Genomic DNA, 27,351 nt, shown 5'->3' on the forward strand with positions numbered 1-27,351 from the left:
GTAAATAAAATATTTTTCAAAGAAATGTAATAATCTACATCTTCGCTAATTGTCGATAAATTGTCGCTTCTCTTTTCTCTTTGAAAATGATTGTTCGTCTCTGTTTAGAATTTTGGTAAGTCCCATCTTACCTTTAAAAACATTCGATCTAGATATTTCACGACCCACGATAAAAATTTCTTGCGCATACACTCACGGAGTGAAAATTAACAGTATAAAAAGTAATGCGTAACTACAGCTTGAAATATTAATAGAGAGTTTGTTTTTAACCTTACATAGAGGCCGTCATAATAATAAAACTAATATTTTTACAAGACTCCGTTCGACTCACTAGCAGTAGTAGGCTAGCAGCTAGCTAGCTCGAGCTAGCTAGTACTTGCTGGCCGACGTGTTATCAACTGTAATATTTCCGACAAAGGAACTTGGATTATCCAACAAGCGGAAGCGTGTCGTCGCATTGAGCTGTGAAGCTTTCATCTCAAGATAAAAGCATTCCACAATGATCTCTGCTCAAAATATTTTCGTCAATACAAATTGCGCATAAATACAGGCTCTTTAGTCGGTCCTTTTAAACCAACGAGAAACGTTTTGGAGCATGTCTTACATAACAGCTGGAAATTTGTTACATAAACTTGTGAAAATCTGATACTGCTTTTGGTAGAAATCCGATTGTCATTACCATTTCTGGTTTTGATTTCCCAATTACAACTTGCGTCGAAAGATGAAACCTGAAATCAGAGAACATTTGAAAGGAATCTTTCGCCAAACAAAACAAATGAGGTATAATTTCGCGATCAAATTTACCCGCAAAACAAGTTTCATCGGAAAAAATTCTGACGACATGTAGCAAAAATTTAAAATGGCATCAAAACTGGCCAGCGTCAACAATAGTCAGAAAAAAGTGTCAGGAACAATAACAACATGACTTGCATTTAAAAAATAAAGAATCGATCTACCTCGGGGCTATATCGGGTACACTATTTTCTTTTTTTAATTTAAACAGTCAAGGGGAATTGCCTTGAGGCATTACTTTACCGTTTGATGGTGTTCCCTTTGTTCCCCAATCCCCATTCAGCAGTTTCCAGCACACATGCGAGAGAGAAAAACCAAACACAACGGTCAAAGTGTTTGGCAGTTGGCTTTACTGCTCGCCGGAGAGCGGATTGCTGCGTTGTCACTGCCTGCGGGTCGTCGCCCCCCCAACAAAAAACTGCTGAACTTGTTATTGCAATTCGACTCCTTCTTTTTCTTCTTCGCCATCTCTCCTGATAGTGAGGGAATCGCTGACATCTGTGGGCTATTCTACACTACTATGACGAAACAGTAGGAAACCACTTGTTTGTTATATACCTTGTCAGTTGTCACGTTTAGAACTACCATTTAGTGTTGTGCTCTAGCAGAAAACCCAGCAGCTGTTTACACACAGCTGTGTTTAAATTTCTCAAAAGTTTGGTTGATTCGAAACAGAAAACCACTTCCAGTTGAATTATCTTTATCGTTTTGTGACTGTTAACGAACGTGTTTTAATATCGTATATACAACAAGCCTTCAAGCCTTCACAGAAATCACAGTGACAGGAGATGATGGCTGACAGATTTTCAAACTACTCTGTGTTCGGGTCGTCCAAAATACCATTGTACTTGTATGTTTAAAAAAATTGCCTTTAACTTCAGGTGGATTTCCACATTGGATTTCATCACATTCTGTTGAATCAAATTTCTTTGGGTAAAACCACCAGACCAATTCTACGTTCTTTCTTTTTTTTTTTTTTTAACAGGCCGTCCAAAAAAGTGATGCTGATGGCAGCAGCCGCCGTGGGCTTTATTTGTGCGGTGGGTTTGGCGCTGGCGTTAACCTTCGTGGGTGCTGGAGTCGATCCTGACCCGCCATTCGCACCTCCGTCACCCTCTCGCCTGGGCAAATTCAAAACGGCGGCCGTCAGCTCAGATGGCACCCCCTGCTCAACTATTGGACGGTAATAACTTGTTGGTTCTAATTATAAAATTCTAAAAAATAACCCGTAATTCACGCTTCTCTTCTTTCACGCGTACTGCTGATCGACTAAAAGAATTTAGTTATTGGAGTTGTAAATCTTACATTTTTTTTAAGTTTAAGTAGCAATTTAACGATTTTTTAAAATTTACAGTGACGTCTTGGCGGATGGAGGAAATGCCGTAGATGCCGCAATCGCCACGGTCTTTTGCATCGGTGCAGTCAATCCCCAGAGCGCCGGAATCGGCGGAGGATTTCACATGACTCTCTACGATCCCGTAACCCGACAAGCCCGAAGTCTTGATGCTCGAGAAGTGGCGCCCATTGCTGCCACCGAAGACATGTTCAAAGGGAACTCTACTATCTCTCAAAGAGGTAAACATTTCCATCCAACTACGAGATAATCGATAAATATTGTTCATCAATAATTATTGTTAATTTTTGCAAAGGCGGTTTGGCCGTTGCGGTACCGGGTGAACTGGCCGGATATTGGGCAGCTCATCAAGAGTACGGCAAATTACCTTGGTCCCGTTTGGTCCTGCCGACGGCTGAAATGGTCGAGAAAGGAGTTCCAGTCAACAGCCACCAGGCAAACTCGTTACAAGGGGAAAAGAAAATTGTTTTGGCCGAGCCTTCCCTCCAGTAATTCCATTTGCCCCTCACCTATCGAAAAATTGTAGAAGATACCAACTTGAATCAACTTTTTCGTCGATTAGGATCTTTGTGAACGAGAAGACGGGCAAAGTGAAAAAAGAAGGCGACATAGTCAAGAATCCAGCCCTTGCACAGACTTTGAGAATGATCGCCCGTGCTGGCGTTGGAGTCTTTTACAATGGAACTCTAGGCGACAGGTTGGTGGAAGACATTCAGCGAAAAGGTGGAATTATTACCAAACAAGATCTGATGCAATATCGGTAAGGCAATAGTGTAATTAATTCACCCAACAAAAAAAAAAGACACGAAGCTCTAAAAAGTGATTTTGTTTTGTTAGCCCCGACTGGAAGGATCCCATCAAAGTGGAGTTGCACAACAATATGACATTGTACTCTATGCCGCCTCCAGGATCAGGAGTTTTGACCGCCTTCATTCTCAACATTCTCGACGGTCATCTTATCGGGGAAAAGACGGGGAAGCAATCCCGTGATCCCACGAATTACCACCGGATTGCGGAGGCCTTCAAACACGCCTACGCCCAGCGCACCAAACTGGCTGATCCTCGTTTCGTTCCCGAAGTGAATGAGGTCAGAACCAAAAGCCGAACTACAACATAAAAAATTCACTAAAATATTGAGCTAATTAACGAAATATACACTCTTTTATCTTCTTTGTCAACTAGTTGACCAAAAATCTGTCGTCGGAAGCTCTGGCCGCTGAAACCTACGCTAAAATCAATGACTTGCTGACTTCCAACGACCCGGCATTCTACGGAGCGGTTACCTACAATCCAGACGATCAAGGCACTTCTCACATTTCTGTTCTGGACGGTAACGGAATGGCCGTCGCCATCACTTCAACGGTGAATTTAAGGTACGACAACGAACTTAGAAACTCTAATGAATGAATATTCAAACTTTTACTACTGTCACATCGCCCAGGTTTGGCGCTGGGTGGATCTCGGAGCAGACGGGCATCCTGATGAATGACGAAATGGACGACTTCTCCTCGCCCAACGTGACCAATTACTTTGGAGTACCACCCAGTCCAGCCAACTTCATAGTACCGGGCAAGCGGCCCTTGTCGTCCATGACACCCACCATCATCGTCAATTCGCTGACCGGTAAAGTTCGCTCCGTAATAGGAGCTGCTGGCGGCACTAAAATCACCACGGCAACCGCCTACGTAATTTTATCATTAATAAAATGATTTTTTATTTCGTCCAATTGTTTTAACTGTTTTTGTCTTTGCTAATTAGGCAATTATTCGAAACCTATGGTTCGGTGAAACAATCAAAGAGGCCATCGACAGTCCGAGGATGCACCACCAATTGTTCCCAATGAATTTCCAGTACGAAAACGGATTCCCAATGGTAAATTTTCCATTGCATTGCATTGCAAAATAATTGGCGGTAACAAATTCTCAAAAATCATCTGCCCATTTGGCAAAAATCAGGACATTGTCAGGAACATGACGGCGAGGGGACACAATGTAACTGGCGGGGAGTACGCTGGTGGAGCTGTCATTTGCGGAATCACGGTGGAGGCGGACGGATTCATTTACGCCAATTCCGATTGGAGGAAGAGCGGAGACGTGGACGGTCTCGATCCAGTCAATTGATAAAAGATTGCCAATTTATTAGTTTCAATGCCAACGGGGGTGTGTGTATAGATTATGCCAATGTTGTCGACCTACCATTTTCCTGTTTGTTAAGTATTTTTTCAAAATAAAAATGTCGACATTTGCCGAGCTAACCTCAATGAAATGGAGCGGAAGTTATCGACTGATCTTTTTTTTTAACTATTATATTTCAAGCTCCAATCGTTTGGGCATGTGTTTACTCTGGTCGGCCAACACACAACGGCCACCATGTTTTATAGCCTCAACCGATGAGCAGAGTCCGATTTTAATGGTTTCTGCAAATCCATTGCCGAGCGAGCTACTAGACTATATGGGCCGATAGTTCAATAACAAACACGCCGTCAGAAAGGATGACAAATGATCACCTTACCGTCGCTATAGTCAACATTACACGGCGGATTAGAGTCCGGCAAAGTTCTAAATAAGTCTGGCCCAAAAGGGCCGAATATTTCAGCCCCTCTACCAGCAGTAGTTCCGACTATAGCTCCTTACACAACACTGGCAATCATTAATAAGCCGTAAGCCTGTCTATAAACTTGTCGTCGGTGTTCGCAAACTACAAGACAGTGGATCGGAGTATCCGGAAGACGGAAAAATAAAAAAGTGTGTGTACACTGTAATATTCCATAGGCGTTTCTTATTTGGAGGTCCAAACTTGGTACAAGAGTGGGCCGGGCTTCCAGCTCGACTATATCTACACAGGATACGCGGCGGATCGTTACAATGGGGGAGAACGGGAGAGCCGGCCCTGGTTAGGGAGGGGGGATGGGCGTCCATCGTTAGAATCAAAGTGGTCTCCGGTTGAACGAATTTAGCGACCTACAAGAGGGTCATTGTTTGGCGGGGGGTAAAGAGGTCGCTCACGCGAAAAGATGCCATTACCGCGCATGATATCACACCCGTTGTAAACAATGCAGCGGAATTATGGAACCCGACGGCATACGTAACGCTGGAGTACAGCGGATTTACAAGATTTTTCTTTCTCTCTCTCTCTGTCTCTTTCTTGTGAGAAAAAAAAAAAAAAGAAAGAAAGAAAGAAATCATTTCGAAATCCAAAATTGGACGAATTTGTTTTAAAAAAAAAGGCCATTGTTGAATTATACGAGACTGTCGGACAATTACGTTAGACACAATATGAGCGATTCCGGACAACAATGAAAGACAAATTTCTGATCCTTCTCTGGACGTTTAAATCCCTCCCTTGTGTTAGACAGCTCGCAACAATGGGGCCGGATGGAACAATACAAATTATAAGAGTGGTCCTGAATCAATCAACAGTCATCGAATTGAATGGCAGAAGCACCCAGAAATATCTCCGTCGATATTCTCAAGGGTCATCCTGACTTATTCAAAAATCAAAATCCCATACGTCATGTCTCGCCCTTCAAACCTGACGGACGGAATAATTTAAAAAGAAAACAAAAACGTGTTACCATTCGTCAGCGTGACAATTTGGGCAAAAATTCGAGAAATATGTCAGCAGTACGACCTCTAATACTTCCTGATTCCTGAATTGATATGATTGGTTGTATAAATATATATCTCGAGTAGATTGTCACTCGACTATTTATCACGCGGGTTCACGCCACTTTTAGTACACGGCCCTTGCTGTCCAGAGATAGAAAGATTAGTCTGTTTTTGAGTGCTGGACCAGACACTTAAATATTCACGTATCCACCAATTTCATTCCATAAAGATCAAGGAATTTCCATCGAGGATTGCAGTGCAAACATTTCCTAAAAATGGTCTCCAGGTTGGTGAAATTCTTTCAAGTTCATTTTTATTTGACAAATTCATTCTATCGCAACTGTTTCAGGAAATCCAAAAAAGTCATGAAAATAACGGCTGGCACGTTAACGGTCCTCTGTATTTTGGGCCTGACACTCGGCTTGGTCCTTTATGGCTTCGTCAACGAGCCCGAAATGCCTTTCGGGCCTCCGTCGTCCTCTAGACTGGGCAAATATCAAACAGCGGCCGTGAGTTCCGACGGCGTTCCCTGCTCCGATATTGGCCGGTATGCTCAGATAAACAACCATTTTTATTTTCTTAATCAGCCGAGTAGTGTAGTAGGCCAAGCGATCAACACGATAACAAAAGTCAAAAGATTAAAAATAAAAAGATCCTGATGAATGATCAAGAGTCTAACTGTCCAAACATGAGATTGCGTCATCAATGTCCCATTTACAAAAAAAAAAAAAAAAAATTATAGGGACGTTTTGATTGAGGGTGGCAATGCCGTCGACGCCGCCATCGCCGCAATGTTTTGCACCGGAACGGTCCATCCGCAAACTTCCGGCATTGGAGGCGGAGTCTTCATGACTATCTACGATCCCGAAACTAAAACGGGCTACACTCTCGACTCCCGAGAAGTAGCGCCTCTTGCGGCGACGGAAAACATGTTCAACGGCAACAGTTCCCTCTCGCAAAAAGGTCAAATCTTCCTCATCTGAATTTTGAAGATGTTTTTACTGACGGAATTAAAATACAGGTGGACTAGCTGTCGCCGTACCGGGCGAAATGGACGGTTTCTGGAAAGCCCACCAACGATTTGGGCTATTGAAATGGTCCCGACTGATCATGCCGTCCGTCCTGTTGGCCGAAAGAGGAATAACCGTCAGTCGCCACTTGGCCAACGCCCTGAAAGACAAATCGGCTGAAATCAAAGCCGAGCCTTCCATGTGGTAACTAAAGAAAAAAAAGAATTTCGATGTCACAAAATGACAAAATTCAAAATATTGAATCAGGTACTTCCTGAATGGAGAAACGGGCGAAGTGTTGGCGGAAGGTGAAACCTTGAAGAGGCCGGCCTATGCCAAGACCCTTCGAGACGTCGCCCAGTACGGCGTGGAGGCGTTTTACAACGGGACGATTGGAGACAAGACAGTCGAGGACATCCGGAAGAGGGGCGGAATCATTACCAAACAGGATTTAAGCCAATACAGGCACGTACATTAATCTAAACTCAAATCGATATTTCTCGAAAGTAAAATCGGCGCTAACGAGGATTTTGGCGATTATTTTGAAAAAAAATTATTTTGACAGTGCGGAATGGATGGAACCCGTCAGAGTGGAACTCAAAGACAACCTTGTGATGTACTCGATGCCTCCACCGGGCTCCGGAGTCCTGGCCGCCTACATTCTAAACACTTTAGACATTTTCGCTCAAGAGAGTCAAGCCAGAACATCCGACACGGAGCCGCTGACATACCACAGGATAGCCGAGGCCTTCAAACACGCCTACGCCCAGCGGACCAAACTTGCCGATCCTCGATTCGAACCCCAAGTTACCGAGGTAAATAAGTTCGCCCGTTTAGATAGAGAGAGATAATTAGCTTATTAAAAAAAAAATCATCGGCAAATTGGGTTTTTTTTTTCTCCAAATTATTTTAGTTGGCAAAGAATTTGACATCAGAGGAATGGGCTAAGGACACCCGGGCCAAGATCAATGACTCGTTCACATCTAACAATCCGGCCTTCTACGGAGCCGTGACGTACACTCCGGACGATAAGGGAACATCACACACGTCCGTTTTGGACGCCAACGGGATGGCCGTCTCGGCAACGACAACCGTCAATCTCTAGTCAGCATAACTACTAATATCAATCCATATACTTATTCATCCTTCCATTCCATCCCATGTGATTTCCATCCCCTTTTATTTGTGTGCGCTTCACTTTATCCGCCATCCCCATCCGTCCGTCTAATGAGAGACCAAGTAGTTAGCTAATAACTCTAAATACTCGCCCACAACTAGACTCACGTAATAAAAAAAAGTTGTTTTGTGTGATATCGAATTTTCGCGGGGTGCTGGGGGCCAGTTTTGGCGCCGGATTCACGTCGGAGCAGACGGGCATCATCCTGAACGACGAAATGGACGATTTCTCGTCGCCCAACGTGACCAACGCCTTTGGAGTGCCGCCCAGTCCGGCCAACTTCATCAAACCGGGCAAGCGGCCATTGTCTTCGATGACGCCCACCATAATCGTCAATGCGACGACCAACAGAGTCCGTTCGGTCGTTGGCGCCTCCGGTGGCACTAAAATCACCACTTCCGTCGTTTACGTAAGCCCATCCAGCCCTTACTTATCCTATCGATAACGGCTTGACCGAAAAATTCAACGATACTCTTTGATTGTTTCAAATGTTTTTAGACCATCATCCAAAATCTGTGGTTCGGCAAGTCCATCAAAGAGGCCATCGACAGACCGAAAATTCACCACCAACTGTTTCCGATGACGTTTCAATACGAAACCGGATTCCCAAAGGTTCGAAAATTCCGAATAGAATGATTTCAATAGTCTAATAATAATTCGGGATGATTGAATCAGGATATCACCGACGAGATGGTGAAGAAAAATCACGTTCTGAACGAGTACCAGGGCGGGTCTGCCGTTCACGGCATTACGTTGGAATTGGACGGCTACATTTACGCCAACGCCGATTACCGCAAAGGCAGCGAAGTTGCCGGAATCGATCCAGTCGATTAGATAAATCCATTTGACACGTCGGAATGTAATAATAAAAAAACAAACAATGAATATATTCTACTTTTAAACGTCGTTTTCTGAGTGTTTTCAACCTCATTAAAAAGTGATTCAATTTGGAAAACCCTCTTTTCCCGCCATTTCAAAGAAACGATAAGCGTTTCGAATAATCAATTGAGCAAAGAGTTTCACGAGCAATCGATAAAAACCCAAAATGAGCAAAAAAGGAAAACCATCAAAAGTTCAAAAGTCTTGAACAAATTTTGGGAAAAGGGAACTCGAGTCGAGTGTAGAGTCGGAACAAAATGACCCGGCAGTTGCGAGGATATTTACGTCAACTAATAACGCGGTGGCAGTACTTCTAACTGCTATACTGCACCAGCAGCGCACGGTATATAAATAGCAAACGACAGAGAGCGAAAACTTAGTCCTCAATAAGATATGGAAAGGTCCTATATACTTGTGACTAATGGTCTTGTAGAGGTTTTGCGCCCTGTTGTTGGCGCAGCTTTAAAAATGAAAAAAGGAAAAAATGCCTGGACAAAAAAAAAATCTCCCTGGGATGGTGGTGGTTGGTTTCTCAGTGATTGGAGCGAGAGGCACGCGCTGCTGAACCTCCCGACCCCGCGCTTTTTTTTTCCATTAGGGAGTGACTTACGAGTTGTCGGAATGGGGGAGAAGATTCACTTGTGAAATTTTGACGAGGCCCCCCTCTCTCTCTCTGCCTGCTCCTACATGTACCTCTCTCCCTTCTTCCATGCCCGTCTGACGTGGATGTATAGTTTCTGTCGGGACTGGTGTCTCCTATCTGCCCGGCGTTCATCCTTTTCAGTCTCTTCTGACGCTCAACTATTACAAACGAGTCTCTAGCTCTGCTACTCCTTCTCCTACAGACGAGAAATAAGCGAATCAAACTTTATACACGACGCTGTGTGCGTGCGGTATAACATCATCACTCATTCATGTAGTCATGTAGTGGGAGAGGCTCTACAATCAACCGATCCCAACGTCTAATCAATGCCATTTCTTTTACAAGCGCCGGACTTGGGTTTTCAAAGGAAGAACGGACAACATTATATACAATCGGTAGAACATATCACTTAATGTCTTACTCTCTCCAGTTGATATTATTTGTTTGTTTGTTTTTCAAGTAGATACGCACACAAAAAAAAGGCCTGTACTACAATTTTGCGATAATAAGCAAATACAAAATAATTTCTTTTGGTTTTTTGTTTCAAATAAAAATTGATGGCGGCCCCGTGGTTTTCCCCTTTGAGTCTCCTCGACGACGACGAGGTCGTCGTCGTCGTCGTTGTGTGTGTCGCTTGGCTCCCGCGTTCTTGTGTAACGAAGCCAATTCCGACCTTTCCGCCAGGCAAGTCTCATCTTTGTGAGAAGAGTTTCTTCACTCTCGAGTGGCTCCACCACCACCACTCTGCCTTCTCTCTACTCTTCAGCCGACTTCCTCTTCCTATGAAGGTCTTTGCGAAAAAAATAAAATAAAAAATCCAGGGGTCCCTGGATATACAGGATGGCCCCCCCTCCTCCTCCTCCGCTAGAAATTTTAGATATGCCGCGCAACGGCTGTTACAACCGCCGCAGTTCCTCTTCTTCTATCTTCTCCCGTGTCCTTAACTCTCACGATAATTGGAACTTTGTGTCTCTCGACGAGCGCGGCCTATAATACAACATGGCCGATGCGCCATTCAGGACTGCAGCAGCGACACACAACAGAAAAAAGAAAAGGAAAGAAGAAGAAGAAACACGGAATAATGACACACTGGAAAATAGTTGCACACAGTGGAAACTGGAGCCCTACGTGTCAATCAATTTCGACTCGAACGCGTGTGCTGTAACGCCGTATCAATACGAGCGCGTACATGAAAACCATTAAAGGAATTGGACTTGTCCAGCGCTCTCGTATATGTAACTATACAGGGGACGGCCGCCTATACATATGACGAATGATAAGACGACGGAAAACGCTGCAGGTTTTCTTCCACCGACCCCCCCCCCCCAGATGGAAAGAAAAGAAACAAAAGAATTCGTTTTTTTTTTTTTTTTCTGTTTACATTGACACTATTTTGCTGCTCTCTGTGACTGCATAGGTCCTTTTCAATATTCATGAGCCACGGCCATCTGCATTGAAACATCCAAGTCTATAGAGTCTTCTTCAGATGATATACACACAGAGAGAGGACATTACATTAAACATCATGTGCGGTTGGTTGGCCGGCCGGGCCGGGCCGGCGTTCCGTCGAGAATAATTCGCCGACGGCCGTCTGTTTGATTCAATCATATCGCGCATTATTATCGTGAGGCAGAGCGCCCATTGCCGGCCGTGCCATTAAGAAAACTAGGGCCCCCCCATAGCCCTCTGCTGCTCGCAAGTCGCAGAGTGGGCAATTAAGTTGTTTCGGGCCGCTCCGAAACGCCTAGAGACGCCGACTTCTTAACTGGAGGCGACCGCTTCAGCCAACCGCGTCTTACATTCTCCTGGCTGCTGCTGCTGCTCTACAGCTCTAGCTGCCGCGCTTTGTCATGCGATCCTCTACATTCGAGCTATTTCCCCCCTTAAATAAATAATATAATAAATGAAATAAAAAAAGAAAAATCATTTTCCCCCTTTTCTTTTATTTTTGGGGGCTACAAATAAAAGATAAAGATCTGAGGGATAACATTTAATATAGATGCGTGTGTTTTCCACCCTTTTTTTAGCAGGCCATTTGAACTTGGCGCCTCTTTTTTTAGACTTCTTCTTCTTCTTTCGATCAATCATTCAGCTCAACAGAGCGCGATCTGCATTGCTTTTTCGTGTGGGAGGAATCTGGAAAATGCCAACGATTCACCCGCGTTTATTATTATTTCCTGTCGCCAGTTAATGTATCGATTACTTTTGAAAGAAGCGCCGTCAAAAAATAAAAAATAAAAAAGAAGAGACCTTGTCAAACGCATTTGGAAAATTTGATCAATGCCATGAATAAACACGTACGGAATGTATTCGTAAGGATAAAAAAAAAAGAAAAGCGATTTATTAATTTACGACGCCGAATCACGGTTCCCCAGCGCCAAAGTAATCCAATCTGGAAATTTTGGAAAATTCCCGAAAATATTGACGAGCTGAGAGTTTTACGATTGAAAATGAAAACGCAGAGCAATTGGATCTGGTTGTTGTTGTTGTCGTTGCCGGGTTTGGGTTTTGGGTTATTCGGTATTATTAAACCAAGGTATACTGTTGGTTACACGACCGCCAAGACTTACATATAAAAGGGGGGCGGCCAATCATGATTGAGTAAGGAGAGCTATGCATACACATCCGTCCGGTCCGCTTTGGATTTTAATCAAAAGGACGTCCGTCATGCAATGTCGTCAATGATCCAGCGCGTTTGAATCGTAGTCAAACGTCAGACGATAATACAGTATAAATCTCTCTCTCTCTCTCTCTCTCTGCGTTGTACATCGTAAAAGACTAGAGCGTGGATGTTTCCTCCACGTCACAAATCCGCCCAGAACATCTATACATAATACATGTGACGACTGCTGGGCCATGTCTCTCCTTCCCATCTTAATAATGCGACGAATCACAAGTTTTTGGCCAGCCCCAAAAGTCCGCGCGACTCGGTTAATTAAAGTCCATTTCTTGTAAAACCGCCCAGACGACTCTCTTCGTTTCTTTTTCTATTCAAAGTTTTGAATTCCCCGCGCAAAAAAAAGGAAGAAAAAACAAAGAACTTTTCGCCTATAAAACAGAAAGAGGAGATTTGACGGGATAAATGTGCAGAATCTGCCAAAAAGAAGAAGAAGATCCTGCGGGTGGTTGATGTGTATACCCCCACCACCGAGTCAAATGCCGGCAAAAAGGGACGCGCGGGCACCGCTAGCGCCCAGTAGAAGTACAAGAGAGTGGTGATTCATTAGTACGCGGGTACTATACAATTATCTAAGAAGAAGGGGGGGGGGAGGACGACGATGCCGCTGACGACGCAGCAGCTTTACAAGAGGGGATCATAAGAGAAAGTTGATCCGCGTCTCCGAGATCCGCTTTTAAAAGGGCGGAGCAGCAGGAGAGAGAAGAAAAAAAAACGGTTTGGAAACTTTTTAATTTCGAAGAAAATTTTGCGGAGGCGAAAGAGCGCGGGGAATTTGAAAAAACAAACGAAAAAGAAGATGAAGAAGGAGACCGTAAGTTTCTTTTCTATAATTCGATTTGAGAACTCGCCTTTTCTCCTCCGTTTCAATGATATGATGATTGACCGGACACACAAGAAGGAGAGAGAGAAGGATCGATAAAAACACAAGAGCTCGGTGGTCCATTATTGTTCTTTAAACGCATCGGATGAACCGGTTAGACACGGCGAGGGATGACAATGAGTCGCTTGATTGATGGACTTTTACTCCCAAACAAGAAGAGAGAGAAGAAAAAAGTTAATCCGATTATTCGCGTCAAAAATTCAAGAAAAGAGATTGGAAAACTATAATCATTCTTCTTCTTCTTCTACTTCTTCTCCGGTTCATCTATAAAGCGATTACCGGTTGATGAAGACGCTTGTCTTCACTCTCGCCCAATCGACGTCGACACAACAATGACGGAATTTTTGAGCACTAAAAAACTTCCGCCGAGTTTAATCTCTCCTCTTGTTTGAAAGAAAAAAACTTCCCACACACACACAGACTGCCGGAATAATATGCATTTTCCTCCTTCTTTGCTATTTGTTGTATCACTCGATCCTCATATCCGGCGATGGAAAAAAAAGAAAAGAGTTGCACTAAGAGAGAGAGAGATCCTGCCTGTGTGTATGTGTACGTATAACCTTCCGCGCCATTAATGGATTTCCCCTCCTGCGTACACGGATGCAAGACAAACAGCTCAGCAGGAGGAGGAGAGAACGAGGAACTTGTGCGAGTTTCTCGTGTTTCTCTCGCGCCCATTGGAAGTGAACCGCCGATCCGTAACCGTTTCACGGCTCACGCCTCCTCCTCTTTTTTACTCTCCATCCCGTCTGTGTGGATCACGATCGCTTCCGGCCGGAATTTTTTTTTATTATTATTATTTTAAGAAACTTGATATCTTTTTTCATTCTTCTTCTTGTACTCTCTCTCCCTCCGTAGATAGATGATGATTTTCCATCTGATGTTTGTGCTCCCTTGCGGATTTCTCTCCCCCTCCCAACCCACTGAAAAGAGAAGGGGGGAGATCGGTTTGTGTTCCAGGACATGAACCAATCCATCTTGATTCCTATCCCACTTCTTTCTCTTTCGGAGCTGCATGTTCCCCATCATCCAGTGACTCGATCTGAAAGGTAAGGCGATCTCCTCCCGCTCCATCCCTTCACGTACATACATATAGCAGGGGTCCCGTTTTTATTGGCTTTTATGTACCACCACCACCACCACCATCATCATATCTAATATCTCTGTGTGTGTGTGTGTGTGCGTACACGATCGGGAGAGAAAGGAAAATCCCGCGTGACTCTTCGGGCACAACACATCGGGCGACCGTGACAGCGCGCATAGGAGGAGCCAGCAGTGTCTCCGTGTAAAAAGTCGACAGGAAGGAAGCAAGCAAGCAAGCAAGAAGGATATAGGGAGCGTGTGGCAAGAGGGTTATCGTCAGTCCGTCGCCAACCTCGACGCCGGCAACAGATCCCCCTTCCCCGTCTTCAAAAATAAAGATATCGACTATTTAAAAAAACAAAAAAATTATTTGACTCTTCATTTCTCTCCCAGCCGACAGTTTTTCTCTTTTTTTAGACTATAAAAGACAATCAAGTGAGAGTTTGTTTTGAGACACTGGTGATCCATTTGATTATGAATTTGTGCTGAATTGGTTTTTCCCGCCATGAATTCCATTCGACTATTGGCGCTCGTTTGTTTCGTCACATGGCGGGCCGTTCAAACTGTCCAAGGTAAATAAAAAAAATAAAAGAAAGTATCTCAATTTTTAAATTTTCGTCTAAATAAAAATTGCTGTTGATTTCCTAAACAAGTTGGGGGAAAATAGCGGAGTGCTAACTGGCTAGTGTGTGCCCATGTTTCGACTTTTCTAGTCTATACTAGGGGAGGATTCGTAGAAATGGCAGTTTTGAATTATGATCGGCCTGGATTCTTTTATAGATATCTCTCTCTCTCGGTCTTTCTCCCTCGGCCCATCTCTATATAGAACTCCCTTTAGCGACGACAGGGTGTATAGATATACACACGGCCTTCTGCTGTTGCACTCCTTAGCCAAGCTCGACGTCGTGAATAATTGACGGCTTTGTCCCTCCAACCATTTCTTTCCCCCCTTTTTTTTATTTTTTTAGCTCTAGACAAATCATCATCGCCGCCTTTATTTCAAAAGATATTTAACTCTAAACAGAGCGCGGATAACAAAAAAAAAAGCAAGTTTTTTATTTTTATTTTATAGCTACGAAATACGGCCGTTTGATTCGATGATGGAGTGTATATCCCGGCCCATAGCCGGAGTAGTATTGTGCAAGCACTACTACGTTCCTCGTTCCATTTGACACATTTTGCGATCGAAACAAAAAACAAAAAAAAATCTTTTTGTTTTTTCTTTTTACTTTTCCAGACGATATCGTAAAAATGTCTGAGAAAATGTTTTGACACGCTCGCATTATTACGTAGCTAGAGCGTCTAGTATCAAATCTATTTTATTAGGCCTGTTGTATATTATGGGACCTCCCCGTCCCCCCCTCTCTCTCCGCCATCACTTTTATCCGGGATACGGTGGAGAGAGAAAAGGAGAGAGGAGGGAATCGAGCTTTGAATTTACGATCCCGCCGCTGCCGCCGACGACAAACACACAGCGCAAGAGCGTCTCTACACTAGACTAGTCCTCGGCCAATTATGACGACAAGAGTGAAAGACGTGATCCGCATAATCGAATTGGTAAAACATGGGAAAACAGGAGGGCCAGAGCAAAAGGACGGGATAGTTTACACGCCCATAAGAGGAGCAAAACTATCCGTCCTTTCTCTCTCTCTCTCTCTGTGCTCATTTATCCCGAAAACTTTGCTATACATCCCGTTAAACAAGAAGACAAAAAAAATGAATCAAAGTTGATTCGATTGCGATAAAAGACGAAAAAACAAAAATTTCCACGAGATTGAAATAAAAGATTCTCACGAAAATTTCAAACCGGCTGCTGCTGTTCCTCATGCGCGCTCCTATAAACAATTCAAATGATTTGGCGAGTCCCCCTCATATCTAGTCCCGCGATCAGCTGTTCTTTTTTCCTAGAGAAACCCAACAGAAGAAAACAAAAAATTGTTCCATCCAAAAAAAGAAAAAAAAAACTCCCAATGTCATTCCACCCTTTGAGAAATAAAGGAGACTTGAATATCGTATATGTTTTTCTCACACGGCAGCGCGTAGCGACGATTGTTTCTCCCTCCCTTTTTTTCAAATAACAAAAGCCGAAAAGCTCAATATCTATCTGGAAGAAGAAGAAATCAATTGTTACATACGAACGAGTGCAAAAGGGAATAATCTCTTTTTTTATGTACAGATACAACAATATTTCCCATCGAAACCCCCCCCCCACCTCCTTCTATTGAATAATGTTTGACTATCACCCCCCCCCCCTGAAGAAATACAAATAACTCTGTAGGCCCCTCGAAAGTGAAGAAGAGAGTCCCGGGGAAAAGTCCCCCCAAAAAAATAAGAAGAGAATAGCACACAGCAGTAGTAATATATATTGATGTATCGGGAGTAGCTAGATATAGTGTTTGCGCGTCAAGTGGTCGAGCACTATATCCACACCCCAGACTGGAAATAGGATGGCCCTCTCTCTGTGTGATGATGGGATACAGGATGGAGAGATCCTGTATCTCTCTAGCCTCGTCAGCTCGAAAAAGCTGAGAGTGTTTGGGCTCCGATTGACGACCGGGATAGACACAAAAAGCAGCAGACAGGTCCTCCCTCTCACTACACCCATTTATGCGTCTATCTTATATATACTCTCTTAGCTCTGCTCTCGAGTTTTTTTATTTTATTATTATTATCACAAAAGAGATGGAGGAGAGTTTGTCAGGACGCAACATCTTTTTTTCTTTTTTCTGGCCAGATAGCTTCACTATATACGTATACTATATATATATAGAACGTTTCTTTGCACACCGGAAACTTTTGGGGCCCCGGAAGTATATCTTAATACTTCCAAGTCACCCTGGCGAACAAAAAAACAAAACAAGAAGTTCTGCTGGAAGACATTGGCTGTATAAACACACCGACGAGCCCCACGGGGTCCAACTGGGGGAAAAACAAAACGGTATGGGGGAGGATGAGATACTATACTCAATTGAATCCCGCGGGATTTTTGTTATTTTTTTTTTCTGTTGACGTTGAGATTGCCATGTTGTTGTTGTTGTACCTTTAGCAGCTCGACCTTATTGTTATTTGCTCTCTCTCTCTCTCTCTAGTGTACGAGAATGTAGTTGTCTTTTTCTTTCTTCGTGATTTTCTTCTTCTCTCTTTTATTTTTTATTTCTGCTGCGAAAACATGTCGGGCAAATGACACACGCCCGAAAACTTTTTCTCTTTTTTTTCTGATTTTTTTATAGGCGAGAAGTACGTAAGAGAAAAAAGTTTTTACTCGGGGCTCTCGGGCCAAAAAAACAAAAATCAGAAATTCTTCATCGTGATTCCCTTGACGACGTATAGATAAACCTATACACGGGGCCGATAGATATTCGATTCCATACGCTCCCGCCCTTTTTTCTTTCGAGATGATTTGACGACAATTCAATTAACGTCGTTATGCCAACTTTTTTTTATTTTCTTTTGTAAAACTTCTATGAGGTGGAGGGGGTTAGTTTTGTCTCAAGCAAAAAGAGCTCGTTTATAATGACCGCATGATTATTACGATAGGGGGGTGGGGGGGGGGCAATGTACAAGTCCGGAAATCATCGATCAATCAACTGTATCATACATTATTACTGCACCGCTATACTACGACTACTAGCACACCGGATTATTATTATTATATGACGCACACAAAGCCTAACCTAACCCACCTCATGTGGAGGTAATTGGGTTCCCGCGGTACTCCAAGGTGGAAAAACTTTATTCCGCGGACTCCTGCATCGACAACCTCGTCAAAAAGAAATAAAATAAAAATAAAATGAGAGCAGCGCTAGACAAACAACGGGGGCGAACACGAAACGCTAAAAAACTAAATAGCGCAGACGTAAGAGAGACGACGGAGGGATGAGTTTGAGTGGTGAATGTGTCTAAGATTTCCCGACCGGGGAAAGAAGATTTACAAGACAACAATTTCTCATCTTTCACAAACGGTGCCCTTATATATGTTATCGAAACATCTGCGGGGGGGAGCAACGGGAAACTCGGTGGGTTTGAATGTCAGGACCCTGCGGTTCATTCGCCCTCACATTAGTGCGTCATCTATTTAACAGCTCCCGCTCAAAAAGAAGTTAGTTGAGGTACTACTAATGACTACGACCAAACAAGATGGAATGGAAGAGCGAAAATTACGTGAGGTTCGAATTTCCCGCCCCTGAAGAAAACTGGATAGATTCAATTTCCTCAGTGGCATTCACCATTTTCCAGTCGGGATCGGACGCCATCCGGACCATTTGGGAGAGCACACACACCCACCCCCCAGCAAAGGATATCGCTTCTTAACGTCCAGTACGTGTTCAATGTCTAGAAAACGGGGACGGACAGAGTGTCGGGTGGCGAAAACAGCCCCGGAGCATCCAAAGAGCATCTATAATATCAAGTTATTTACCTCGATTAAGTATTCCGATCTCGTCGCCAACAACAATTCTCCGCCAGGGAATTATTTTCTCTCAGAGAGATAATTCATCGAACGAGAGATGTGTAGTAAATGGCCGATAATGATCAGTTAACATCAATTTTAAAAAGAAGAGAGAGAAAAAAAAAATAATAATAATTTGTTTTCGAATTATTATTCGACAAGGATCGATAAATAAAAGGTTTTTATTTTTTTCGAGGGGGTGTGATGTTTAAGCAGATTGCGACAAGCCGACTATATGTTTTGGTTTTTTTAAGTGCCGGGCTAGGGATTTTCTACCCACACACACAATGTGGTGGGTGGAAGAAAAAAAACCACAAGCAGCACAAAAGAGGAGAACTAGAAGAAGATAGAAGAAGAAGAAAAAAGCTATTGGATGGGCAGTCGAGATAATAAGAGACACCAGCCCTTTATATTCTCTTCCTCGAGACATCTCAGATGTTTATCGCTGACCACCAAACCAACGCCCCAAAAGAGAAGATTGGACTATTGTTCTATCGTCTATTCGTGTTTTTTTTTTTCTAACTAAAAAAAAAAGAGACGACAAACAACTGGCAATATGCAAATGCCCGTGTCAGTACATAATACTGGACGAAGAGCGTGAAAGAAGGAGGAACAAAATTGGGTGCCGTACACATTTCCCTTTTTCCACACGCGCGCCCATTTTTCTCTTCCCAGGCCAAGAAGAAGACGAACTGGTTTAGTTGAACGTGTCAGCCAGCCAGGCTGGCATTGATCTCCGTTATGGGATAGGAAAAATAAAAGGGGAGAAAATAATAATAAAAAAAAAAGGGTCCGGCGATTAAACATTGAAGAAAAGCATCGGTGGAGAGATATATAGAAAAAGCATTTACCAAGAAAAAGAAGAAAAAAGCGGACCGGGACAAAAATGGCGAATAATAGAAAAGGGCTTGTATGTGTAATGACTTTTTCTCTCTCTCTGTATAGCCTTCTCTCTTTTGTGTCATATACCCGGCGTGTTAATATTGAAAAAGCAGCCGCACAAGGCCAACCGTCGAGGTAATGGCACACACATAGAGTGCTTCTTTTTTTCCTCCGAGAAATCAGTCACTATTCTTATTATTGGGTGACCCTGTTTTCGTTTGCAAAAGATAAATATATATACACACACACACACACCCAAGGACGATTGGCGAAAAACTTTATTAGCCTGTCAATTAATATCCACTGGATAAATCAAAAGACCTTCACCTTTTGTCAGAAAAACAATTCAACAGTTTTTTGGGTTTTCAAATAGCGCGCCAAATGTTTTAGCGATTTTTTCTTTCAAACGAAAAAGAAAAGAAAAAAGAGTTCCGTTTGATTCTTTGATTGGACAATAGAGAAGGACGGAATGGAGAAGTGATAAAAAAAAACGGTAACGATTATGTGTTTGAACGACATTCTTTTAAAGCTTTCGGGATGATGACACCGTCGTTCGCCGAGAACGTGCCCAACATTACGGTTGTCGCCGGCAAGGACGTCGTTCTGCCCTGCATCGTCGACAATTTAGAACATTTCAAAGTAAGAAAAATGAAATAACCAATTTTTTTTTTTTTTTTTAATAAAGAATTTTCGCGCTAAATTCAAATATTCAAATCCAGGTGGCGTGGGTACGAGTCGACACTCAAACCATTTTAACAATTCATACCAAGGTAATCATGGAGGGGAAAAGATTTCAATCATTTTCAATCAAATTTGAAAAAAAAAAGAAAAAAAAAAAGAAAGTAAACTACGTCAAAAAATGATTAGGTAATCTCGCGCAATCCGAGAGTTGGCCTAGCCCAAAGCAGCAAACGTCACTGGTATTTACGACTGAAGAACGTGGAGCCGAGCGACCGCGGCTACTACATGTGTCAGGTACAGTATCTAAGTAGCCCACCGCCAAGTCTAAATGTATATCTATAACAGCGTATATATCTGTGGCTGGCCTGGGCTGCGCTGCGCTGCCTGGGCAGCTGACAGTATGTCATCAGAAAAGCTAATCAACTCTTTGATTTCCTACGCAACGACGCCGACGTTCAGATCAACACGGACCCGATGGAACACAGCAAAGGCTATCTGGAAGTCCTGGGTATGAAAAGACGTCCATCTCTTTTGAAAGCTCTCAACCCCCCTCTCTCCTTTTCTATCCTTATAACCACCACCCGGCCACAGCGCAGATTGATTTAGCTCCTCTCTGTGTGTCGTATAGTAGTCGGTGAGACTAAACAAGACTCAAATTGATATACATACACACAATAAGCTAATCCAATCGCCGGCCAGAACATCCCAAGTCAAAAAACATTTATTTCCCTGGACACACACGCACAGAGAGGAGAAATAAAAAGAAGAAAATCTCATTCCAGAGTCTAATCACATGTTCTCTCTTCTTCTTCTTCTTCTCGGCTCTCCCCCCATTTGATTGTGATTTGTATTGCGGCGACGGCGCGCATCCCCATCCATCCATCAACATCTCGGCGTGCAACATACTGGGCGGCGGCGTCGACGGCGTCGGCCGGGGGGATATATAACAACGCGGCAAACAAAACAGTGCCTCCTAATATCGTTGACAGCGGGACGACGGATGGGGTTGTGGCTCGCGAGGGATCCAATGTCAGTCTGTCTTGCCGGGCCACCGGTCACCCGGAACCCAACATCACCTGGAAACGGGAAGACGGCTCGGAATTCATCTACAACGGAGTTGCAGGTCAGTTTCAGCCTATTTTTTTTTATTCGCTAAATAAATCAAAACTTTGGGGAGGGCGGGGGGACAACGGTGGCTGCTATCACCCATTCATCTTGATAAGACTTGGGCTCATCTTCTTTGACTTGATTTAAAACTGGTGGCGGGAAATTTAAAGTCAAGTGCGAGGTGTGTCTCTGTCGTACGTTCAAAAATAAGGTTCATCCAATTGCGCGCACACAGAGCCAGAGATGATTACCATGCATATATAAAGAGAAAGAGAGATATATCACGGGCCTATATTGAATCATCATCTGTTTGCCGACAGATGGTACAAACACACACACACACAACTCGAGTGTGAGAGAGAGAAGTGCGGATTGGAAGAGGGGACCATATTGCACAGTTTGTTGTGTTTGGGATAACTGGAAAATAAAGGGATTGTGTCGGTGGCAATGGCAGAAAAGGGGAGGCGAATACAAAAGTGGCTCCGCTGCTCCTGCTGTTCATTCAATGGTAATAATATTAATAATCTTTTCGACGAGAGAGAGAGAGAGAAAAAAAAAAAGGAAAACTAAATAAAAAACTAAAAAATCTGGCGCAACATGAGAGAGAGAGCGGGACGGAAGCTCAAGAGTTAGAACCAATTACCACGGCCCATTGATCAGTCCCGGGCCACTCAAAAAAAAAAAGGAGAGCGAAAATGATGATCGTTTAATAATATTAATAAGAAGAAGAAAATAAAAACCCAGACCAACTACAAGAAAAGCGTTCAATACATATAACACACACAATACACGGACGCAGTGCTTCGTGATAGTCCCCAGCCCCCATATAACAGATGATGTCGCGGTCAATCAAAGTCGTATTATCGATCTGTGTGATGTTCTACACACCATGTGCCACCCATCATTTATTTCATTTCCGGAACAGAGAGCTTCCGATTAAAAAAATAAACTTGTTACGTCATCTTTTACTCGTAAGCAAATGCGAGTGGAGGGTGCGCAGATTCAATTAACAAAAAAAAAAGAAAAAAAAAAAAAAAACATATTAAAAGATTCTTTTAAAAAAAAATTGCGCTCCCAACTTCGGTTTCCGCAACTAAACTAATGAAGGCCTTAATGAAATCCAAATGTTTACTTATTTTTTCCTATTTCAATTTTCTTTTTTTTTCTTCTAACTTTTTTTCTTTTCTCCTTTTGATATGCAATGACTTTGAAGTCTCGGCAGTCGAGAGCGAGGTGCTGCAATTGACCAAAGCCAGCCGGCTTCACATGGGCCCTTATCTTTGCATAGGTCTGAAAAGAAAAAAAATTCCAATTTGACATTTTCATTTTCAATATTTTTTTTTTCTTTTTAATTCAACGAAATTCGTTAATTGCCAATTAAACAGCATCCAACGGGGTGCCACCCTCGGTGTCTCAAAGAATTCCGCTGAAAATTCAATGTAAGTTCAATCGAGTCATGAAATCGACCACTAGATGGCCGAGTGGCGCACCTTTTGAAAATTGAAAAATTTCGTGATTTGTTTTTACATTCGATCCATTTTGCACGACAGTTCCGCCGATGTTGTGGATCCCCAATCAACAAGAATTGGCCTACAACGGGCAGGACGTCGTCCTCGTGTGCCACATCGAAGCCTATCCGAAATCGATCAATTACTGGACGACGGCCAAAGGCGATATGATCATTTCAGGTATAAGGAACGAACCCCCAAAAAAACAAACACAATGGGGAGACGAGGAGGAACTGACAAAACGAATGAGAATCTTTAAATGTGTAGGTGACAAGTACGAAGCGGTTTCGTCGGACGATTCCTATCGCGTCTACATGAGACTCAAGATCCGCTCGGTCGGATTGGCCGATTTCGGGGCTTACAAATGCGTGGCAAAGAATTCACTCGGCGAAACGGACGGCACCATCAAACTCTACGAGATCCCCAATCCGCACACAACTTTCGGCGTCACCACCACCACAACCTACAGGCAAACGACGACAGAACCGGCCATCCGACACGCCAAAAAGAAAGGTCACTATTTCAAATTCAAATTCTTTCAACAGACCGCGAAATTCATTGCGCAATTCGTCACATTTCCCAATGCTTTTCAATTGTTTTTGGTTTGTTTTTAGAGCGGAAAAGAGCTAAACCGAATAAAGGGAATAACAACAATTCGCCCGCCATTCAGAACGAAGTCACCGACGATAACAATCATGGTAATTTGTTTTGTTCAACAGTTAATAACGTAGAATGAAATTGAATTCATTTCAACGATCAAAAAAATTTTAAAAAAAAGGTGACGTTGTGGAAGATGAAGCTCCGCAACCAACGACCGGACCCACTTACTACGGAACTATCGACTCGCGGGAGCAGCCCAGCAGCTCGTTTGCAATGTCAACCTCGTTAAAATCGCGTCAATGTTGTGTCTCAAATATTCTCATCTGTTGCGTCGCTTATTGTTTCGTCGTTCATCAATTTATCGCAAGTTTCTCTGTATAAAAACAACAACCAAAACAAACAACAACCCAAAAAACATTTCCCTGTCGAAGAAGATGAAAGATGGTCACGAGTTCCTGTTTATATTATAAAATTATATACGATATATCATCCCTTCTCTCTCTCTCTCTCTTCTTTATTGCCCTTACGTAATTAATTAAAATTATCCGCCGCCATTCGATAAGAAAGAAAAAAAAATTTTCGTGAAACATTTCATTGTTTTTCATTCCCTTATTCCATTGATCATTTTCTTGTTTGAATCAACGGACACGTTTGAAAAAGAAGAAAAACCAAACAAAAAAAAAACAATCATTTTGATGCTGCCAACCGAAATGTTTGTGTGTGTGAACAAAATCATGACGTAAAACAAAAACAAAAGGATCAACACGCCTTTTCTCAATTCCGTTTTCTTTTCTTGGGTGGTGGTGAGTGGGGGGAGAACGAAGTTGTTGTAAAAGAAAAACTGAACAGGAAAATATCATCATCCGCCAGAACAAATAATTTTCTGTTGTTGTGTGTGTGTGTGTGTGTGTGTGATGTACATATTATAACTAATATATCATAGTGTGTGGGCTGCCATATCTCCATAAAACTCAATATATTCAAATGAACCTGAACTCTGAACTCCCCCCATCCTCGAAGGCCGTGCATCTACTGTACAATTACGTGAGCCTATCTCTGTTGCATTCACAGTACACATATCCCACGTCGTACGCGGATGTGTTTTTTTTAAGAACCAAAACTTAATGGAGGAGAAAGTGGACCAGGTGATCCAGCTTCTTGGGGAGATGATTGTTTGGGGAGTTCTGGGTCCGTCCCCAGCATCAGCCAAACAATAATGATTAGATAACTAGCGTGGACCATCACACCTTGCTGATTGCAGAACAGAAATATTACTACCCAACTGTTTTGTGTGTGTGTGGATGATTTGTTTCATCACGGTTGGTGGTCAAGAGAAAACCAGCAGAACAATATCAGGCGAAAGCATGAGAGCATCCTTTTCAAGACCATCACACACACAGCGGGGTGGAAAAAAATCTTTAAGTGCCTGCTGATTGGTGCACAAATGCTCTGAGGCAGTTTTTTCGAAGAAATGATTGGATGTTATGAGTGTGAACTTACCAAGATTGGCTGCCAGGGGAAAGCTGCTGCATCTACTAGTATTTAGATGTAACCATCATCAGGGGGGTTTGTGATATTGCTCAGCTATTCCAACGTCCCAGGTCCATGAAAAGTTTGGCACTGCTCCAGAATGAAACCAGCAACTGGAACAAAAACACAAAGCACCAAGAAATCAAATTTCATCCTTTTAAAAGAAAACAAAGGAAAAACGTGGCAATCGACATCAATCGGCAAAGTGGTTTTACCCATAAAAAATCCGGAACTCCACGGCGCCATTTGTTGGGCCTTCAGATGGAACCGATAAATAGACTGTGTACGAATAACTTTAACTGTTGTTTCCTTTATTTTTCACGACTGGCTTGTTTCAACACGCAGGAACACTAGATCAAACGTTATATGAACTCGTTCGTGATCTCTGCTGATGGGGGCAACGATAGGTTATTATATCAACGCTAGTCTCTCGATGGCAAGACAAGATTTAAAGCTCATTTGCATTGTTTGCTTTGTCTAACGGTCGGTTGGAGCACGTGCAATTATTCAGAGAGGAGAATGGTTTACAAAAGACATTCAATCGCTTCGAAAACTGAAAACATTTTGTTGGCCATTTTTGCGGCGGTGCCACCTGTTGCTATTCTGTAATGGGCTCGAGGCGGCAATTTCGAATGAGTGATTGAGATTCAATCAACCGACACGACGAAAAAAAAAGAAATATCGATGAAGCTGTATCAATGTAATAAAAATTGTTACATAAAAGAAAAAAAAAGGGATCGGCTTTTCTGATGAGATTTTATGACGGGATCCAAACCGGATAAGGTTGTGCGTAATCATATGAGTCACAGTCCGCACGGTTACATTCACAAAATTCGGGACGACCTGATTCAGTGATATAATACCGTATATTTCCAAAAGAAATTTTTTTTTTTAAGTGCCAGTAATATTTATGTCGACGAGTTTTTAAATGGACCGTTTTCCATATTTGCCATCTAGTAGTAAACCGTAAAACTACACCAATTCAAAACGATATAAATCTTTCTCCTTCCTGGTCATCTTTATAATATATATCCCCCCCATTCTACGTATAGACTCCCGTCTCCATACACTTTTTCCGGCGGCACTTCCATCAAAAAACGAAACATTTCGGGGTTCTCTCTACCAATTCCTTAACGACTGAAACGGCGTAAACCGCAATAAAAGAATAAGGTGCTGGCTGCTGCTGGCTGACAGTCGCACTATTTTCCTTTTATTTTTTACCTCCGACGACACAAACAATAAGACTCGGTAAAAAAAAGAAAAAAAAAGGAGAGAAAAAATTTTTTAAGTTGCTGTGCGGTCTGTTTTTGGCTGCCTTTGAATTCGTTCCGCGTTTTTCTCTTCTTCTTCCGAATGGAGAGGGGGGATGAACACTAAGAAAATAACTTTTAAGCTTTCCGAAAAAAGAAGGTAGAAAGCTAAAGTACTGAAAACAATAGTCCGCCCCCCGAAAAAAAAAGAAAAAGTTTCTTTTCTTATATATATGTAGTATACCTTTTAGTTCTTCCGACAGAAAGGAGAAAAAAAAACCTTTTTCGGGGGGAGAAAGAGCTAGAAGATATTTCGGTTTGGTTGGTTTCCGATTGTGGATAGGAAAAAATATTTAAAAAAACCTTGGCTCTCTGGCTGCTGCTCTGTCATTAAAGAGTTGCAACGCGGGCTAATTACAACCTGTGCGTAACACAACTACGGAGTAGATATAAGCTACGTAGTATAGTTAAGTTTGGGGATACCTTTCGGGGGGTTCAAAATGTGGGTGGAGACTATATGTATATAATATTCCGAGGGAAATCAGGTGTATCTAATAAAAATAAAAGAAGGGTTAGTTTAGGTTGGAGAGTGGAATTTAGATTTATTTTTTTTTTCTCTTGAGTATCTAATACAATAGTTAAAAACCCGGAGGGAGTTTGTTCGACATGACCGATTTCGACTACTGCTACATGTAGAGTTAACAAAACTATTAGGTTGAAACCATTCGAAAAACTTTAGCGAGTTCCCGTTATAGCCGAATTCCGCCGTGTTTGCAGTCGAAATTATCGGGGCGTTGAGACGGATTTGTTTCCAACCCCCCAGCTGTCATTGGTTGAATTTAATCAAATATTAGCCTAACCCAAACAGTTGTGATGGCTTTGTACATACGTACGTTTCTAAATAAAGTAGCTCTATTCACATATACTACATTTCACGGATATCAAGAAGAGAGAGAAAAGAAATCTATATACGGTGCTGCTGTACAGCATTGTTCGTCTTCTTTTGAGACCTTTGTCTTCTCCTTTTCACCCGAAAAAAAAATACATCTCCGAAAAAAAATTTTGTCTTCCTTTATTTTCATTTCAATTTCATTGTTCTTCTTCTTTTCACTTTAATCTCAGAGTGGTTGGGGGGGGGGGGATGTATAGTACCACACAATGGAACTGTGTGGGATGAATTGACAAGCTACTGCAAAAGAATTGTAAAGCTGACAGCTCCGATGATGAGAAACATTTGAGC

The 27,351-nt window shown here is 42.6% G+C and overlaps 4 protein-coding genes across 7 annotated transcripts in view; 3 read left to right on the top strand and 1 right to left on the bottom strand.

The window, feature by feature from the left end:
* LOC124191485 (solute carrier family 13 member 5-like) overlaps window positions 1–25,422 on the bottom strand; it is a 32,526-nt gene extending 7,104 nt beyond the window's left edge. For 2 of the 3 annotated variants that reach the window (XM_046584738.1, XM_046584733.1), the window contains exon 1: window positions 1,036–1,164. In XM_046584738.1, coding sequence (XP_046440694.1) covers window positions 1,036–1,071 — 36 coding nt within the window. In that variant the 5' untranslated portion in view covers window positions 1,072–1,164. Of the gene's footprint in view, window positions 1–1,035; window positions 1,165–24,831; window positions 24,975–25,076 lie in introns of those variants that run through there. The other variant, XM_046584737.1, reaches the window with a different exon arrangement.
* LOC124191486 (scoloptoxin SSD14-like) lies at window positions 1,082–4,390 on the top strand. 2 transcript variants are annotated; one of them, XM_046584741.1, is made up of 10 exons: window positions 1,082–1,323; window positions 1,778–1,975; window positions 2,147–2,367; window positions 2,442–2,634; window positions 2,709–2,906; window positions 2,984–3,233; window positions 3,329–3,519; window positions 3,588–3,831; window positions 3,905–4,018; window positions 4,102–4,390. In XM_046584741.1, the coding sequence occupies exons 1-10, from the start codon at window positions 1,091–1,093 to the stop codon at window positions 4,264–4,266; spliced, it is 2,007 nt and encodes a 668-aa protein (XP_046440697.1). In that variant the 5' UTR covers window positions 1,082–1,090; the 3' UTR covers window positions 4,267–4,390. The 2 variants fall into 2 exon arrangements, with proteins under 2 accessions (XP_046440697.1, XP_046440696.1); XM_046584740.1 differs by lacking the exon at window positions 1,082–1,323 and adding an exon at window positions 1,509–1,642.
* Window positions 5,854–9,276, top strand: LOC124191487 (glutathione hydrolase 1 proenzyme-like). Its single transcript, XM_046584742.1, has 10 exons — window positions 5,854–6,040; window positions 6,104–6,301; window positions 6,497–6,717; window positions 6,776–6,968; window positions 7,032–7,229; window positions 7,330–7,579; window positions 7,678–7,868; window positions 8,107–8,350; window positions 8,440–8,553; window positions 8,617–9,276. The coding sequence occupies exons 1-10, from the start codon at window positions 6,030–6,032 to the stop codon at window positions 8,773–8,775; spliced, it is 1,779 nt and encodes a 592-aa protein (XP_046440698.1). The 5' UTR covers window positions 5,854–6,029; the 3' UTR covers window positions 8,776–9,276.
* On the top strand, window positions 14,376–24,284 carry LOC124191488 (lachesin-like). Its single transcript, XM_046584743.1, has 12 exons — window positions 14,376–14,678; window positions 19,965–20,074; window positions 20,155–20,205; window positions 20,303–20,410; window positions 20,576–20,624; window positions 21,084–21,239; window positions 22,437–22,511; window positions 22,609–22,662; window positions 22,774–22,911; window positions 22,999–23,244; window positions 23,346–23,429; window positions 23,510–24,284. The coding sequence occupies exons 1-12, from the start codon at window positions 14,612–14,614 to the stop codon at window positions 23,710–23,712; spliced, it is 1,341 nt and encodes a 446-aa protein (XP_046440699.1). The 5' UTR covers window positions 14,376–14,611; the 3' UTR covers window positions 23,713–24,284.
* Window positions 25,423–27,351: the final 1,929 nt, after the last annotated feature.

Source organism: Daphnia pulex, chromosome 3 (assembly GCF_021134715.1).
Source record: "Daphnia pulex isolate KAP4 chromosome 3, ASM2113471v1".
NCBI lineage: Eukaryota > Metazoa > Arthropoda > Branchiopoda > Diplostraca > Daphniidae > Daphnia > Daphnia pulex.